The sequence below is a fragment of the Pogoniulus pusillus genome, chromosome 7, assembly GCF_015220805.1.
Source record: "Pogoniulus pusillus isolate bPogPus1 chromosome 7, bPogPus1.pri, whole genome shotgun sequence".
Lineage (NCBI taxonomy): Eukaryota > Metazoa > Chordata > Aves > Piciformes > Lybiidae > Pogoniulus > Pogoniulus pusillus.
In genome coordinates, this window is record NC_087270.1 from 5851949 (window position 1) to 5869742 (window position 17794).

At 43.6% G+C, this 17794-nt stretch overlaps 1 protein-coding gene across 2 annotated transcripts in view; it reads left to right on the forward strand.

Moving 5' to 3' along the window:
• Positions 1 to 17794, forward strand: part of RCAN2 (regulator of calcineurin 2) — a 94202-nt gene that overhangs the window by 38928 nt on the left and 37480 nt on the right. Inside the window, exon 1 of one of the 2 annotated variants that reach the window (XM_064145769.1) lies at positions 7279 to 7608. The exons of the other annotated variant lie outside the window; for it this stretch is intronic. Coding sequence (XP_064001839.1) covers positions 7522 to 7608 — 87 coding nt within the window. The 5' untranslated portion in view covers positions 7279 to 7521. Of the gene's footprint in view, positions 1 to 7278; positions 7609 to 17794 lie in introns of those variants that run through there. 2 annotated transcript variants of the gene reach the window in all.

Sequence of the window (17794 nt, forward strand, 5' to 3'; positions counted from 1 at the left end):
ATTTATTAAATGTGACCCCCATTTATTTATCTGAAATGCATCATGCCAGGCAAAATCTGTGAAAGAATCTATTTGGAAAGAGACTGACTTTAAACTATTTCGAGTGCATGGATTGCAATGATTTCTTTTCAAAACCTCCACCAAAAATCTCCTGAAGGTGTGTAAGTATTTGCCTACTGCACTTCTACCTATATTTAAGAAAGCTGTATTTATTCTTATTTAGTCATGTGAATTTGTGACACGATACACGACCCTAAACTGATCATTTTTGAGATTAACCTAACCCCCAGCCTTTGACTTGAGGTGAAAAGTTCAGTTTTTTAGAATTAGAATTTATAAGTGACAAACTAAGACGAGAAAGCACTCGGATAATGAGGTCTTCAAAGTAGCATTAGAAACAGGATGAAGCGGTTAGGCAATTTCACTCTGCACAAACAGGATGTGTCCCACATTTCCCTCGTTCAGTCATTTTCAGTGGCTTCCTGGATTGCAGATGATTATGAGGAGAGGCTGAGGGAGCTGGGGTTGTTTAGTCTGGAGAAGAGGAGGCTCAGGGGGGACCTCATTGCTGTCTACAACTACCTGAAGGGACATTGTAGCCAGGTGGAGGGTGGCCTCTTCTCCCAGACAACCAGCAATAGAACAAGGGGACACAGTCTCAAGTTGTGCCAGGGGAAGTCTAGGCTGGATGTTAGGAGGAAGTTGTTGGCAGAGAGAGTGATTGGCATTGGAATGGGCTGCCCAGGGAGGTGGTGGAGTCCCCATCCCTGGAGGTGTTCAAGCAAAGCCCGGCTGAGGCACTTAGTGCCATAGTCTGATTGACTGGCTAGGGCTGGGTGCTAGGTTGGCCTGGATGATCTTGGAGGTCTCTTCCAACCTGGTTGATTCTATGATTGAGTAATGTATTTTATCTCATGCTTTCACATGGTCTTTATCGTCAGACATCACTCTGAAGTGTGTCCTGAAAGTGCCAGCCTTTTCCTCTTCGATATAGAGGGTGTAAACTGCAGTATAACTAGAGATGAGGATAACTCCTCACTTCCCAGTTTTCAGCCAACATTCTCCTGGTCTGGTATGTTGCCAGTGTGTTCCTTTGCCTGAATTTATCTGTTACTTCCATCATTGTGGACATAATCTACTTTCACATGAGTCAATACTCCGTGTCATGTGAAAAAAAAAGAGAGAGAAATGGATGGTCTTTCTGTGGCTGGGCTGAACCCTACTTGGTGTTCAGTGTTTCACTTTCTTATAGTCTTTGTGAAAGAACTCTTTGAAGGAGCTAACTTTGCTCCTGAAGAATGCAGCTTGTTGGCCTTTCTTATCTTCTGCTGCAAACAGAAACAAAGAATGGTCTCTTTTTCTGGGCTGTCTCTTACATTACTACATTGTTATGGGTTTAATATTTGTCTTCTATAATTCTGTTTAAAAATAGGATTGTGTTTGTAAAAGTCTTTAGGATAAATAAGGGAGCTTGATTTAAATATTTCTCTGTGTGTAGGTTGGGAAAGAGTAAAGATATAATTAAAAACATCTGAGTCAGACATAACATGAACCTGCTTATAGTGTTTCACTCAAGCATCAAAGGGTTTTCTTCTTACTGTTCAAGATTTGTACAGCATCAAGTTACACCTGCAAACAGAGCTGCTACAGAAATAGTCCCTCTATTACTATCATTAATGAGCAGAAGCTTCATCCAGTGACCAAAATACTGCCATATTTGTGTGTCAGTTTGGCTGGTGCTTTTGGTTACAATATGGTTGATGTTATTGTGAGGTCCAAACACAGGAGAGCTTTCCTAAGGCTTAAATCAATCGTAGTTTGCTTCCAAAAGGAAGGTCAGGATTTTGTACTAGTTTAAATTTGATTGAAACCTAAATCTCCTAATCTAAACAAAGCAGTCAATATTAATCCATTTTAAATTATCTCACAGTAGGATTTTTTTTTAACATTAGATGAAACTATAAAAACTTGTAGAGTACCCTGGGAAAAAAAACAACAAACTTCACATAGGATTATGTCTTAATTTCCAATGAGAAGTGAATAGCAATGAATAGAATATGGATGTGATCTATCTGGACTTCAGCAAGGCCTTTGACACTGTACCCCACAGCAAACTGCTGGCTAAGCTGTCAGCCCATGGCTTGGATGGCAACACTGTGTGCTGGGTTAGGAACTGGCTGGAGGGCTGGACCCAGAGAGTGGTTGTGATGGTTTGGGGGTTACCCCGCCCCCCCACACTTTGTATTTGCCCCAGCTAACTCAGACGGACCCTGGGAATATAGATGAAGCAATTTATTTACAGCTAGCAGAATTTACAAGCAGCTATTTACAATATATACAGTTATATACAATTATATACAGAAATATACAAAGGATAAACAATACAAAAGCACAACTCCCCTCCCAGAAACCTGAGTCCCCAGGAGGGGCTTTCAAACCACCCCAACACCTCCCCCTGCCCTCTCAACCTTACCCCAGTTCTCAGGAAGAAGAGAGGTGCAGCCAAGAGGTTAGGGAGCAAGGTTAGTGGGAGCAAGGTTAATGAGATGTGACCAGGTCTAAGGCAAAAGCAAGAGTGAGAAACAAAATGGAGAAAAAGTCTTTCTTCTTCCCAGAGTTCTCAGCGTGACTGTGAGAGAAGTTGACATCAGTTGTTTTCATTTCACTGCCTGTTATCTAGTTCTTTTACCAAAACATTCCAGCTTGCTTCAAACTAGCACAGTGGTGGTGAATGGTGCCACATCCAGCTGGCAGCTGTCACTAGTGGTGTCCCTCAGGGATCTGTGCTGGGCCCCATCCTCTTTAACATCTTCATAGATGATCTGGATGAGGGCATGGAGTCAGTCATCAGCAAGTTTGCAGATGACACCAAGCTGGGGGCAGATGTGGCTGGGTTGGAGGGCAGAAGGGCTCTGCAGCGGGACCTTGACCGCCTGTACAGATGGGCAGAGTCCAAGGGTATGGCTTCAATAGCTCCAAGTGCAGGGTGCTGCACTTTGGCCACAACAACCCCATGCAGAGATACAGGCTGGGGTCGGAGTGGCTGGAGAGCAGCCAGACAGAGAGGGATCTGGGGGTGCTGATTGATACCCACCTGAACATGAGCCAGCAGTGTGCCCAGGTGGCCAAGAGGGCCAGTGGCATCCTGGCCTGCATCAGGAATGGTGTGGTCAGCAGGAGCAGGGAGGTCATTCTGCCCCTGTACTCTGCACTGGTTAGACCACACCTTGAGTACTGTCCCCAGTTCTGGGCCCCCCAGTTTAGGAGGGACATTGAGATGCTTGAGCGTGTCCAGAGAAGGGCAACGAGGCTGGGGAGAGGCCTTGAGCACAGCCCTACGAGGAGAGGCTGAGGGAGCTGGGATTGGTTAGCCTGGAGAAGAGGAGGCTCAGGGGAGACCTCATTGCTGTCTACAACTACCTGAGGGGAGGTTGTAGCCAGGAGGAGGTTGCTGTCTTCTCTCAGGTGGCCAGCGCCAGAACAAGAGGACACAGCCTCAGGCTGCACCAGGGGAAATTTAGGCTTGAGGTGAGGAGAAAGTTCTTCCCTGAGAGAGTCATTGGACACTGGAATGGGCTGCCCGGGGAGGTGGTGGAGTCGCCGTCCCTGGAGCTGTTCAAGGCAGGATTGGACGTGGCACTTGGTGCCATGGTCTGGCCTTGAGCTCTGTGGTAAAGGGTTGGACTTGATGATCTGTGAGGTCTCTTCCAATCCTAATAATACTGTGATACTGTGAAAGATGCAACTTGGAGTACTCAAATGCTTTGTAGAGTTCTTGTGTTAGGCAATATTTCTTTTTGGGAATCAAAAGCAACTAGGTTGTTTCTGTAAAGATCTCATTAAAATACTCATGTGAGCTAGAGTGGTTTTTAAGAGGAAAAATAGGTTATGCTTAGCAATAAGCAAGCAGAAACAAGAAATGAAAGCAATTGTGATCTCAGTAAGCTTTCCTTACTTGGATGGAATGGAAAAATTGCAGTGATCCTCCTTAGAAAGGAGGTGAATAGTAGAAAAGTGCAAGAATAATCATGAGGTGGAATAGGTCAGTTCACACACCAAGTAGCAGTTTTCATAAGGTGATGAAGGAGAAATTGAAAAGGGATACTTTGAAAGATTCAAAAAAGAAAAGAAATCTTCTGGAGCTATCCAGTGAAGCTCTTTCCCCCATAGTTTTCATTTTGGAATCCTTTCTAGACTTTACTGATAAGCAGGACCTTTAACTTTCTCAGATATGTTACTATTATTTGTTGTCTGTTAGTCCATTACTGCTTAAACTTTCATTAGGCTCATAAAATCATAGAATCAACCAGGTTGGAAGAGACCTCCAAGATCATCCAGTCCAACCTAGCACCCAGCCCATGTTTGCTTGTAGTGTTTCCTTCCAGCTCTTTGACAACCATTCACTAACTTCTTCGTTTTCTGGTGACAACCTTTTCCCATCGCTGCCTGCTTAGAACTTCCATCAGACATTATGATGATATCATATGACACCTATATCATGTACATGAGTTGAAGTTCATCTAAACATGCACAAAAAATGTTAACCTCACATTCTTTCTGAAAAGTATTGCTTTATGGTGTATACAAAAACTTGACAACGATTCAGTGCTTGGTGTCCAAACCAGTTGATTATCATGATAAACCCTTTTGCTTCCTGTGGTGCTTGGTGCTACCCCACCCATTGCTGTTGATGGGTATAGTCGTTGTGAAGTCTTGAGTGCTAGGATATACTTCTGTCCTGGTTCCGCATCGTAGCCTGTGATTACTACTGAGGGGAAGTTAAGAAGTGGGCACATAATTTAATAGAACTTGGAAAGGAGCATTCTGCTAAGAGAGATGAGCTTTTCTGTGTCAACATGTAACCTTGCTGCCAGCTTGCAAGGGTAATGACTGGATTTCTCAGCAGAGGTTGTGCTGTCAGCAGCTAACCTGGAGTGTCCTGCCTTTACTGCACTTGTGAAAGAATAAGATGAGAAGCTGAGTGGCCTGAGTCTAACCTGAAGCTGCTTCTGCTCTTAGGTGTCTGAAAGCAGAGTTTTGGTGCAAAGAACTTGAGATATTCTCCACGAGTGTCTTCATTCTGAATTTCACAGGAGGTATAGTAGTTGCAGCCCAGTCTGGCAGTGGTTCAGCATACATGTCTCTGATAGTTTTAGACAGCCTAGTCTAAATGCCAGTAGCAAATTGTACATGGCATCACAGAACACGGTGCAAGCTGCAATATCTGTTGATGGTGGAGTTAAGCAGAACAGTGTCTTCCACTGAGCTATGTGCTGCTGCTAGGTTTGTATCAACAGTTACATATTTGAATCCTGACTGTTAATCTGAGTTACCCATAAATGTCATCTCTAGGCCAGCAACAATTAGAAGTAATTTATGGATGAATAAATGAAACGTTAGAGAAAAAATCATAATGCAAGTCTGAGATAAAGATAAACTGCTTGAAAGAGTCCAGCATAGAGCCACAGTGAGGAAGGGAGTGGAACATCTCCCTTATGAGGAAAGGCTGAGGGAGATGGGTCTCTTTAGTTAGCAGAAGAGGATACTGAAGGGTGACCTCATTAATGTTTATAAATATGTGAAGGACAAGTGTCAGGAGGACAGACCCAGGCTCCTCTCAATGATGTGCAGTGATGGGACAAGGGACAATGGGTGCAAGGTGGAGCATAGCAGGTTCCATGTGAACATAAAAACTTTTTCACTATGAGTGGGACAAAACACTGGAATGGGCTGCCCAGTGAGGTTGTGGAGTCTCTTTCTCTGAAGATGTTCAAAACCCACCTGGACACATTCCTGTGTGACCTACTACTCCTGGTAACCCTACTCTGGCAGGGGAGTGAGACTTAGATAAAGTTTTGACATCTGTTCCAACCATTAGTTCTGTGATTCAGGCTGGGAGACCTGAGGCTCTTTAGCCTGGAGGAGAGCAGACTGAGAGATCTTATCAGTTATCTGTGGGATGAGGACGACCTCTTCGGTGGTGTCCAACAACAGGACAATAGGTAACTGACATGAACTGGAACACAACAGTTTTCGTCTGAACAGAACAAGGGGACACAGTCTCAAGTGGAGCCAGGGGAGATATAGGCTGGATGTTAGGAGGAAGTTCTTCCCAGAGAGAGTGATTTGCCCTTGGAATGGGCTGCCCAGGGAGGTGGTGGAGTCACCGTCCCTGGGGGTGTTCAAGCAAAGCCCGGCTGAGGCACTTAGTGCCATAGTCTGATTGACTGGCTAGGGCTGGGTGCTAGGTTGGCCTGGCTGATCTTGGAGGTCTCTTCCAACCTGGTTGATTCTATGACGTAAAATTTTACTCTGGGAGTGCTGGAGCACTGGAACAGGCTGAACAGGAAGGTCGTGGAGTCTCCTTCTCTGCAGAGATTCCAGAGCTGCCTGGATGTGCTCCTGGGCAACCTGCTTTGGGTGACCCTGCATTAGTGGGGGGGGGTTGGACTAGATGTTTTCCAGAGGTCTCTTCCAACCTCTACCCTTCTGTGATTCTATGAACTTCAAAAGTCCACTTTGTAGATATTTTATTTCTATCATCAAAAAATACACTTGCAAAGATTAAACAGACTACTGAGTCAGCAAGCAGTCACTTTACTTAAAGCCATTGCCCTCAACTGAATACTGTTAGGTTTGTGAAGGAGTAACCCTAAGGACAGATGGCATAAAGGCTGCCAGTGTGAAGTCCGAATTGCAAGGGAAATTTTCCATGTTCTGTTCTTTGAAGGGGTATTGACTTCCACATCACACACAGACATGCCTCTGATCTTTCTGAAGATGAGTCACAGTGCAACCTGTGTGTCAAAGTACTGGGATGAAATCTGCTGTATGTTGATGATTCCTGGTGGTAGGAACTTGATGTCCTCTAATCTCTCGTGTGTGGGGATTTACAGCGTGCTTGCTTTATTACAAACGAGGGCGCAGAGATATTAAAAGCAGAAGGCTTTTTTTGTTTGCTAGTTCTCTTACTGTTTTCATTAGTGCTCTGCAGCGAAGCACCAAACATTACCTTCAGCTTAGTGGCTTTAAATGCTAGGTTAATTTACGCTCAGCACAGAGCTTTCGGTGTCAGGCGATCTTTTCTGCCAACATAAGCACTCAGCTGAAACAACAGCTATGACTCAGTTGCCAGCGAACGCCGCTTGAATTGATTTAGTCCGAGTTCAGATTTAGCACATAATCATGTTCAATTTGATCCACTGTGCTGCCTAGAGATAAAAGGGTTGAAAAAAATAGATTTAGCTTATGTCAGTCTTTGTGGTGATGTCATTGCCGTGAGAGATGGAATAGCGTTGTTACTATGCTGTGCCTGCTCAGTTGGTGGGTGTACGAGGGAAAGGCAAGGAGCACCTCGGTTAAGTGCAAAGAGCTTGTGTTGGAGGCTTGCAGCTATTGTCAGCACTGGAACAGAATTTTGGACTGTTCAATTACAATATTGAGTTGAAGATTTTTTTTTTCCCCCCCTCCTCCTGACTGTTTGTTACTCTGAGGTTGCTTAACTGCGTACAAAAAGGGGGGATGCCAGCTCGTAGCATGGACTGTGATGTTTCCACTCTGGTTGCCTGTGGGGTTGATGTGGAGATTTTTGCCAATCAAGAGGTTAAGGTATGTGCCTACAATGCTTTGATGCATCATAGAAAAGCCTCTGGGAGCAATAGGCATTTGTATGTAGCAGTTCAGAACAAGGAGGGAGATTAGATTCTGCTGCAGTTGTAAAAAATCTGTTAACTGGGGGAGAAGAAATAAGGGAGGGAAATGTGCCTGCTTTTTACTGTGTTTTGATAAGCTGAAAGAATAGGCTGCTGTTTACTCTTTAATGATAGAAGAAATGTGTTATATAACTGACATCTGTGCCTCTCTGCATGTTTCATACTCATAACAAATCGTTCATTGTTAATTTTGTCAAGACACTTTTAGCCCAGTGTCACTTTTTAGATGAACTGTGCTGTAAATGTTACTTATTGTTGGTGATGATATTAGACATTTTCTGAACAGTAGGTGATTCTTTTCTTTGGATCCAAGTCATGCATACAAGTGTAAATTATTTTGTGAAGGGTTAAAAGTTTGTACTGAGTATTTTGGTGCCTCTGCAACGTAAGAGAACACAAAAAGTTGTGCATCTTGCATATCACATGAATACCTCAAAAGCAATGCTTAAATCTAAGGCTTGATATTCTGGGTTTATAGTCTTTTAATTAGACAACTGCTGTAGAAAAGTAATTCTGTGTAATTGTTTATGGCTGAAATCAATTATCTTTTTCATTTATTCTCATATTACTGCAAGAAAATCACTGCAAATTAAGTTTGAAAGAAATTTTAAGCATGCTTTTCACAGCTCATCTGAGTGTACCACAGTGATATCCAGCAGTTTATTTAAAGGACAAAGACAGACTACATTAGTTTCTAATCTGATTAGTATTGAAAGAATGGAACAGGGGGGGAAAAAAAGGATTTACAAACTGGAGGTCAAATTTCAACCCCCCTGTTCTGGTTAATTCTTAGTCAAACATTGAAACCAATGGAAATATCTGGAAATAAGTCCACTCTCATTTGCAAGAGGTGGTTATGATTTTCATTCCCCTGTTAGTTTGTTACCAGGTGATACAAAGTGTACTTTGTACAGATGCTGTTATGTTGTGGCAGATTCTTCAATATTAACCTGCTTAAGATAGGAATTTAGTGATTAAAAAAGTGAATACTTCAGAGGAGTGGTTCAAGTGAGCAGTCTTGCCTGCACTGGGACATTTCCTGTACTGTTTTGTAGTAAAATGTTCATCTGCATATTCCTTTTTTCTTATTTTTTTAACTTAAGAGCATTTATTATAATTATTATAATTTAATTATATTATAATTATAATATAATTATATATTATATATATAATTATTATAATTTAGGTATAACACCTTCATTGATATGAGCTTGTACCTGAAGCAACTGTCTTTTCAGTGTCTGGTCCACATTCAGCATGAGACTGCCCAAGAAATCAGTTGTAGTGGTCTCTTATTGTGTTCTTATTTATATGACAGCAGTTATGATAAAACCAAAATGTTGGCTTCCATAAAAGAAGCAGGAAGCTTTCCACTGACTTTGCTAAGAGCTGGATAGACTGATTTAAGCTGCAGCATCTGGAAAGTGTGGCTTAGAAACATGGGAGAAAAAAGAGCACAAAAGGGTTACAAAAATATTACAGGAACTGTAACTTCTTTTACTTGGACTGTCTGTACTTTTGTTAAAGCTGCCTTTTTGTGTGTGTGATTAAAACGTTGAGTGCAAAGACTTTGGGTATATTTACAATGGAGACTGCACTGCAGGCGGCACTGCAGCTTAGGAGCAGGAAGTCTACTTTGGAGTTGTCTAGCTTAGGTGCTAAAGCAATCTGTCCTCAGTGACCCACAGCTCACTGCAGACTAATTTTCACTTAATTGTCAACAGACTCAGTTGTGGGAGGCTGCTTCCAGTGCCCCAGCCTAGCTAGCTCTGCACTGGCCCCCACTCTCTCTGCACATCACGCTGCAGCGTTAGCGCACTCGCTGCAGAAGTTCCAATGCTACCGGTACTTTAAAGGTGGAAAAACTTGCTGTTCTTTGCTCACTCCCAGGAGAATTGCAGCCAAGGAGACAAAGGAGTACGGTTTTCTTATCTGCAAAACAGGTTAATGTCAAGGTCAGCATTTTTTGTTGAGATTGTAGCCACTTTCACAGAATGGTGGAGGTTGGAAGGGACCTCTGGAGATCATCTAGTTCAATCCTCTCAGTTGTAGCAGGGTCACCCAAAGCAGGTTGCACTATAACACATTTAGGCGAGTTTTGAATCTCTTCAGAGAAGGAGACTCCAGAACCTCTCTGGGAAACCTGTCCCAGTGCTCCAGCACTCCCAAAGTAAAGAAGATCCTGTTTTTCACTTTGTCCCCACTGACCCTTGTCCTGTTGTTTGGCATCACTGAAAAGAGTCTGACCCCATCCTCTTGTCCACAACCCTTTAGATATTGATAAGCATTGATTAAAATCTCCTCTCAGTCTGCTCTTCTTCAGGCTATACAACCCCAGGTCTCTCAGCCTCTCCTTGTTAGACAGGTTCTCCAGTCCCCTCATAATCGTCATAGTCTTCCATTGGAATGTCTCCAGTAACCTTTGTGTTGACTTTCATAGAATGAGAGGACATCAAGCTTTATGGTTAAAAATGAAAGAGACTGTTTCTGGAAGAGATGAGTGTGGAAGCTCAAAAGAGCAAATGAAGCACAGAAAGTCTGCCCTGTTCTCCTGTGTGCATCTCTGCCCTGACCTTTCTGCAGATCAAGTGGAAGGCACAAGTGGTATTGAGAACTGAAGTCTAGGCTATTGTCCTTTCAGTTTCTTCTGCTATTGAGCTTTTCATGCAGGGGAAATTCTTCTGTAAGGAACCTCCTTGCAGTGTGAGGAGAATTTAGCTTCAGTGATAGAACAGATACATTAAAGATTTCACAATATATGTGGTGCTTGATGAGACTTGCTAAAATGCATTATTAATCCTGTATTCCTCTCATGTCAGCAATGATTGTGTTTTGGGATTTGGGATATGATTGCAGCACAGCTTACTTGATTCCAGTTTAGGGTTAGAACTGATGTGACTTTGGAGAAGGATATACTAGAGGGCTGCCTGTGTCCAGTAGGCTGAAGAGTAGACAGTAGCTGTGCGAGCTTGCAGTGGAAGAGCTTGGTATGTGTTTGGGCTGTAGAACAGGAGCTCTCAGAGAGGGTATCAGTGATGCTTCCTGAAGTTGGCTGGCTTCACTGACAGAGGGGCAGGGGGTTGGAGTGTGGAGTAAACTACTTAGCTTATTGCTCCTTTTTCACCTATGGAAGTGACTGTATTCCGTAGACGTTATGCTCTTAGCATCTGGCAGACAGGTTTGGAAATGCTCTTCCATTTGCCCTCTGGAACAGGAGAACAATTGCTTAGTACTGAAGGCAAAGCTTTCTTATTTCAGCATTTGGAGTGGTTCATCCTTTCAACAAACAGAGGCTCTAAAACTGGCAGCTGGCTCACAGCACTGACACCATTGGTTTACCATCCATGAACTCATCTGTCAGGCCTTTCTGTTTTGATCAGTTGCTGCTTTGAATTGTCTTTTACAATCCAGAAACTGGGTCAGACTGATCAAGATGCTACTAACTAAACAGTGCTTGTATATCAGGAATTGAGGAACTTGAGAAGACAACCATAATAAAGTGCAGATCTACTTTGAAGTTCACCTGGATAATTAAAATTCTTCTTTCAGTGTCTCCAGATGATAATTTTATGTAATGATATTTGTTACACAAGCAATTAATTAATGAATATCTTGTTTATTGCTAATAGAATCATAGAATCAACCAGGTTGGAAGAGACCTCCAAGATCAGCCAGGCCAACCTAGCACCCAGCCCTATCCAGTCAGCTAGACCATGGCACTGAGTGCCTCATCCAGGCTTTTCTTGAACACCTCCAGGGACAGTGACTCCACCACCTCCCTGGGCAGCCCATTCCAATGCCAGTCACTCTCTCTGCCAACAACTTCCTCCTAACATCCAGCCTAGACTTCCCCTGGCACAACTTGAGACTGTGTCCCCTTGTTCTGTTGCTGGTTGTCTGGGAGAAGAGGCCACCCCCAACCTGGCTACAATGTCCCTTCAGGTAGTTGTAGACAGCAATGAGGTCCCCCCTGAGCCTCCTCTTCTCTAGGCTAAACAACCCCAGCTCCCTCAGCCTCTCCTCATAGAGACATTCCAGACATCACTGAAACAGTGGAAGGAATTAAAACTCATAGATCTTACTCTAAGCAAGATACTCTTGTATTATTAATTCTTCATGTTCTCTCTTCAGTTATGTTCACACACATCATTGTGATAGGCTATGAGGTATTATCGGGACCATGAGGAAGAAGTACTAATGATCCAGACTGATGGAATTTGTATCTGAAGACAGTAAGTTAATGTAATGTGGACAGGAATTTTATCTCAGTGCTGGGAAAAAACCAATGTGGCCATGAGCCAAGCAGCAAAGGAAAATATTAGGAATAGCTTCACTGTTTTGACCACGTTGCTTTGGTGGATTAATCCCCACTGGAGCAGGATCTCTGTCAATCTGTAAGTTCATTATTCATTTCAAACGCACCAGTGAGCACACTGCTAATACTGATTGTTTGGCATGGATGGCTGGGAGAGATGTCATTGCCCTACAGTTGCCTTTGAGAAGTGTAGCTGTCTAACACTGGATCTAAACTTTTGAGGTCTAGAAGGCAAAAGCATAACTTAGGTTCTGGTTGTTTTGCTCTCCACTTGTAAAAGCAGCACTTTTGCAGAGGTTTAAAGTTTAGGTGCTCTAAGATTAGACTCAAGTGAAGAAAGCTGTAGAAAGAGTAATAGTGTGGCTGCTCCTCTGGGTACTGCCAGCAAAAAACATGACATGCTGGGAGAATTTCAGGGTTTCTTGTTTCAAATTTCTCTCCTTGGCCATGTGAACTTCATTTGTGGAAAGAGACTGTTGCACAGTCATGGAATCATAGGATACTTTACATTGGAAGAGGTCTTTAAAGGTCATCTAGTCCAACCACCCCTGCAGTGAACCAAAAATCTTCAACTTGATCAGGTTGCTTAAAGCCCTGTCCAGAGGCCCACTGTCCTTGCAGGATGTCTGCACAGCAAACTGCAATAGGAAACCAGCTGTATGGGCCTGTGCTGAGCTGGGTGCTGCAGTAGCAGCTCCATGGCAGTGTGTCTGTTTTGTTCTCCTGGAGTTGCTGAAACACTTCAGAGTGGTCTTACAGATAAAAAGCTCCAGGTATTCTCATTTGCAGATAGAGAGCTGAAGAATCAGAAAATAAGTTTTTTACTAGGAAACTGAGTTGGAACGTATCAGATCTGGTTTGATTAATCTCATTTTTCAAAATAAGGTTCTAGAGATGTTCAATCTTAAATGCTGTTTGAGCTCTAAATGTTTTCCAGAGGACAAGGATCTTTGCTTAGTTACTGGCTATTTTCAGGCTGGTTTCTTAACCATAGAACCAACCAGGTTGGAAGAGACCTCCAACCTTTCACCCAGCTCTATCCAAGTCATCTAGACCATGGCACTCAATGCCTCATCCAGGTTTTTCTTCTTTTATTTATTTTCTTTTTAATTAGCCCAAACTTTCAGACTCTGGCTGAGATTCTGGCAGCATCTGGGTAGACAAAGTGAAGGCTCTAGAGAGAATTTTGCTGTGTGGCGTTGGACTTGATGATCTGTGAGGTCTCTTCCAACCCTGATGATACTGTGATATTTAGGAGGAGAAATGCACTGCAGCTTGGAAGAGCTTCCAGTTTTGCAGCACCTGATAGTCCTATCTGCTGAGGTAACAGTCACTGAGCTGAAAACCACAATGAATCTCCTGTGCTCAGAGCAGTATCAGCAGGCAGCTGTATGCAGTAATTTCTTCAGCCCAATTTGACACTTGCAGAAGTATCTGTCTGCTCCAGGTATTGCAGTGAGTAATCTTGATACATTGGCCATAAAAGGTGGAAGCATTCAAACAGCTGAATCATGCAACATAAGTTCTGCTGTGTTATATCTGCATCATGGCCAGAGAAGTGGTAACCTTGCAGAAATCTTATTTGCCTTTTTATCTCTCTAGGCCACATGGCTAGAATGCAGGCAGGTGAACAAATGGTGGCAAAATAACTGCTAATCCTCTCAAGAAATGGAATTCCTTTTAGGCAGGAGATAAGAAGATTGTTTCATTTGGTGTGCAGCCTTACTCCCAAGTTTGCCAGCTGATGTAACTAAGCCAGTAAGAATAAAAACATGTCCATTTTCTAACTAATTACAACTCCATGCAAAATCTTGGGTTATCCAGAGAGTGGTGGTGAATGGTGCCACATCCAGTTGGCAGCTGTCACTAGTGGTGTTCCCCAGGGGTCAGTGCTGGGCCCAGTCCTGACCAACATCTTTATTGATGATCTGGGCGAGGGGATTGAGTCCAGCATCAGTAAGTTTGCAGATGACACCAAGCTAGGAGCAGGTGTGGATTTGTTGGAAGGTAGGAGAGCCCTGCAGAGGGACCTGGACAGGCTGGATGGGTGGGCAGAGGCCAATGGGATGAGATTGAACAAGGCCAAGTGCAGGGTTCTGCACTTTGGCCTCAACAACCCCAAGCAGCGCTATAGGCTGGGGACTGAGTGGCTGGAAAGCAGCCAGTAGGAAAGGGACATAGGGGTGCTGATAGATAGTAGCTGAAGATGAGCCAGCAGTGTGCTGAGGTGGCCAAGAGAGCCAATGGCATCCTGGCCTGCATCAGGAACAGTGTGGCCAGTAGGACAAGGGAGGTTATTCTGCCCCTGCACTCAGCACTGGTCAGGCCACACCTTGAGTGCTGTGTCCAGTTCTGAGCCCCTCAATTCAAGAGAGATGTTGAGGTGCTGGAAGGTGTCCATAGAAGGGTAACAAAGCTGGTGAGGGGCCTGGAACACAAACCCTCTGAGGAGAGGCTGAGGGAGCTGGGCCTGTTTAGCCTGGAGAAGAGGAGGCTCAGGGGGGACCTCATTGCTGTCTACAACTACCTGATGGGAGGTTGTAGCCAGGTGGGGGTTGGTCTCTTCTCCCAGGCAACCAGCAACAGAACAAGGGGACACAGTCTCAAGTTGTGCTGGGGGAAGTCTAGGCTGGATGTTAGGAGGAGGTTGTTGTCAGAGAGAGTGATTGGCATTGGAATGGGCTGCCCAGGGAGGTGGTGGTGTCACCGTCCCTGGAGGTGTTCAAGCAAAGCCTGGCTGAGGCACTTAGTGCCATGGTCTAGTTGATTGGATAGGGCTGGGTGCTAGGTTGGACTGGATGATCTTGGAGGTCTCTTCCAACCTGGTTGAGTCTATGATTAGTGACACAGAGAAAAACCTTTTAAAAAGCACATGTGTGGATGAATGACTCTGTGCTGGTGGGGCAGGGTCAAAATTCTGAACAACCTTTACTTAAGCAACAGGGGGAAATTCAGCACGAAGGAATACACCTGAAATCAAAATCACAACTGTATAAAGAAATTGATGTTTAAACAGTTGTGCCATGATGCAAATGTCTTGAATTCCAGTTGAGTTGCAATTATTAGTAGTGGAAAGTATTATACTTTTGTAATTAAATCAAGTGTAGAATCACAGAATGGTTTGGGTTGGAAGGGGCCTTCAGATGTCACAGAATCACAGAAAGCCCTGTGGAGCTCAACTAGTCCAACCTCCCTGCTAAAGCAGATTTGCACAGAAACGCATCTAGTCAGGTTTTGAAAGGCTCCAGAGAAGGGACCCCACAATATCTCTGGGAGGCTTGTTCCAGTGCTCTGTCACCCTCCCACCAAGAGATTTTTTTTCTTATGTTGAGGTGGAATTTACTTAATTCTAGTTTGTGTCTGCTGCCCCTCATCCTGTCACTGGGCACCACTGAAAAGATTCTTGCCACATTGCCTAGTTTCAACCTAGCTGTCATATGCAGGGACACCTTTCACTAGATCAGGTTGCTCAGGGAGTCGCCGTCCCTGGAGCTGTTCAAGGCAGGATTGGACGTGGCACTTGGTGCCATGGTCTAGCCTTGAGCTCTGTGGTAAAGGGTTGCACTTGATGATCTGTGAGGTCTCTTCCAAGCCTGATAATACTGTGATACTGTGATACTCAAAATGATGGGACATCCACAGTGTCTCTGGGCAGCTTGTTCCAGTGTCTCATCACCCTCATTGTAGAAAAACATTATACCATGTTTCAGTTTAAAACTGTTTCCCTTTGTCCTGTCATTACAGGCCCTGTTAAAAAGACTGTCTACATCTCTCTTATAGCCCCTTCAGTTACTGAAAGGCTACAGTAAGGTCTCCCTGGATCCTTCCTCTCTCAAATTGAACAACTCCAGTTCTCTCAGCCTTTTCTCACAGTAGAGATGTTACAGGCCTCTAGCCACTTTTGTGGTTTCCTCTGGACCCACTCCCAACAAGTCTGTCTTGTGCTGCCAGCTCCAGAACTGGACACAGTACTCCAGATGAGGTCTCACCACAGTGGAGTAAAAGGGCAGATCCCTTCCCTTGACCTGCTCTGGATGCAGCCCAAGATGAAATTCCCTGAACATAATTTCTGGATGTATGGAAGACAGCACACATCACTTACTCTGTCTTTGGTTCATTGCTGCCATGCATGCAGACAACTGGAGAGGATATGGCAAAGCTGCAAGAACTTTAGGAGCTTCACAGAGATCAGGATGGCAGCTATTCTGATGGTGCTGTTGCAGCACTGACACTCTTCTGTAATAAGTAGTTACTGGTTTGGGGGGTCTTGGGGGGTTATTACATCTCTTGAAGTTGTTACAGAGCCGTGGTTTGTGCAACAAAGGTTTGTGCAACAAAGGTAGTCCCACCTGGTGCTTCAATAGTGGTTTGCAAGAGGCAGGTACTTTGATTATCATCACACTGACTAAAAGCTGAAAGTGTTAAGTGTGTTGATTCTGTCGAGTGGCAATGTATTAGTTTGGGTTCTGTGCTAATGTGGGCAGTTCAAGTAATTTTGCTATTGCAAGTGTGCTGTTTGTCCTGTCAACTTGGTTAGATGCATGGTTTTTTTTGGTCTAAAAACACCATTTAATGTTGCATGTATACGGATTCCAAGAAGAAGACTACTGAAGTGTTAAAGGTCATACCTTTATCTTTAGAAACAGATGATTATATTAGAGGAATTCCAGGGCTGTGTGACCAGCCACTTTTCTGCAGGCAATTGCCAGTCCTTGAACCATAATCTGAGAATCCTTGAACTAAAAACCAGAAGCCTTATTAATCACGATGGCTGGGAACAAAGCCAAATGCTGAGCTGTAGCAGTTGTAAGTATGCTGCTTATGTTAGGCAGAAGTAAATTATTTGCATACTTAAAAGTTGTAGAGGTTTGGGAAGTTGATGCATTGTTATTTGAATTTTTTAGCATAAAAGAAGAAAGATGTTGAGATCTGTTTCTTGCTTTTGTGGCAGATAACCAGACTGAAGCTGTTGAAAAACTGTAGTGATTTAAGCTACCTGCCCACAGTTATAACTCCCGAAGCAGTGATATTTTTTGGAGGGCAGAGAAAAGAGCTTAGAATCACTAAGTATTGCAGAATAAAACCATTTGCTTTGCATAGAGTAGCAGTCCCAAGCCAGGTGATTTCTCAATGCATACTGTATCAGAATATCTTGTGAATATCATTGGCTTGGTGTGTACTAAAACGTAACCATTTCTAATGCAAATTTCTAAAGAAAAAGTCTTGAATAAGGAGAATTTATTTGGGGACTAAGTATCTGGTATAAGGATGGTAAAATGACAATAGGATCATTCACAGGTGTGTAGAATGAAGTATGTGTCTGATAATAATTGCAGGTTGGTATAGAATGAACTACTCTATTCTGAGACCGCTTATCTATAGGAAGATTCCTTTGCTTTCAACTTCTTTTGAGTTATTCTCTCATAAGGTGTGATGGTTTGGGTGTTACCTCCCCCTGCCCCCACTTCAGAAATCACCCAGACTAGACTCAGACAGCTCTGGAAATATGAATGAAGCTTATATTTACAGCTAGCACAATATACAAGCAGATATTTACAGTATATACAGTTATGGACAGAAATAGACAAGGGAAAAGGCAATACAGAAACACAGCAGCCCTTCCAGAAACCTGAGTCCCCAGGAAGGGCTCTCAACCACCCCTTCACCTTCCCCCTACCCCTCTCAACCCTACCTCAGTCCCAAGGAAGAATGGAGGTTTGGCCAGGGGGATAGGAAGCAAAGTGGATTAGTCCAAAATGGAGAGTGA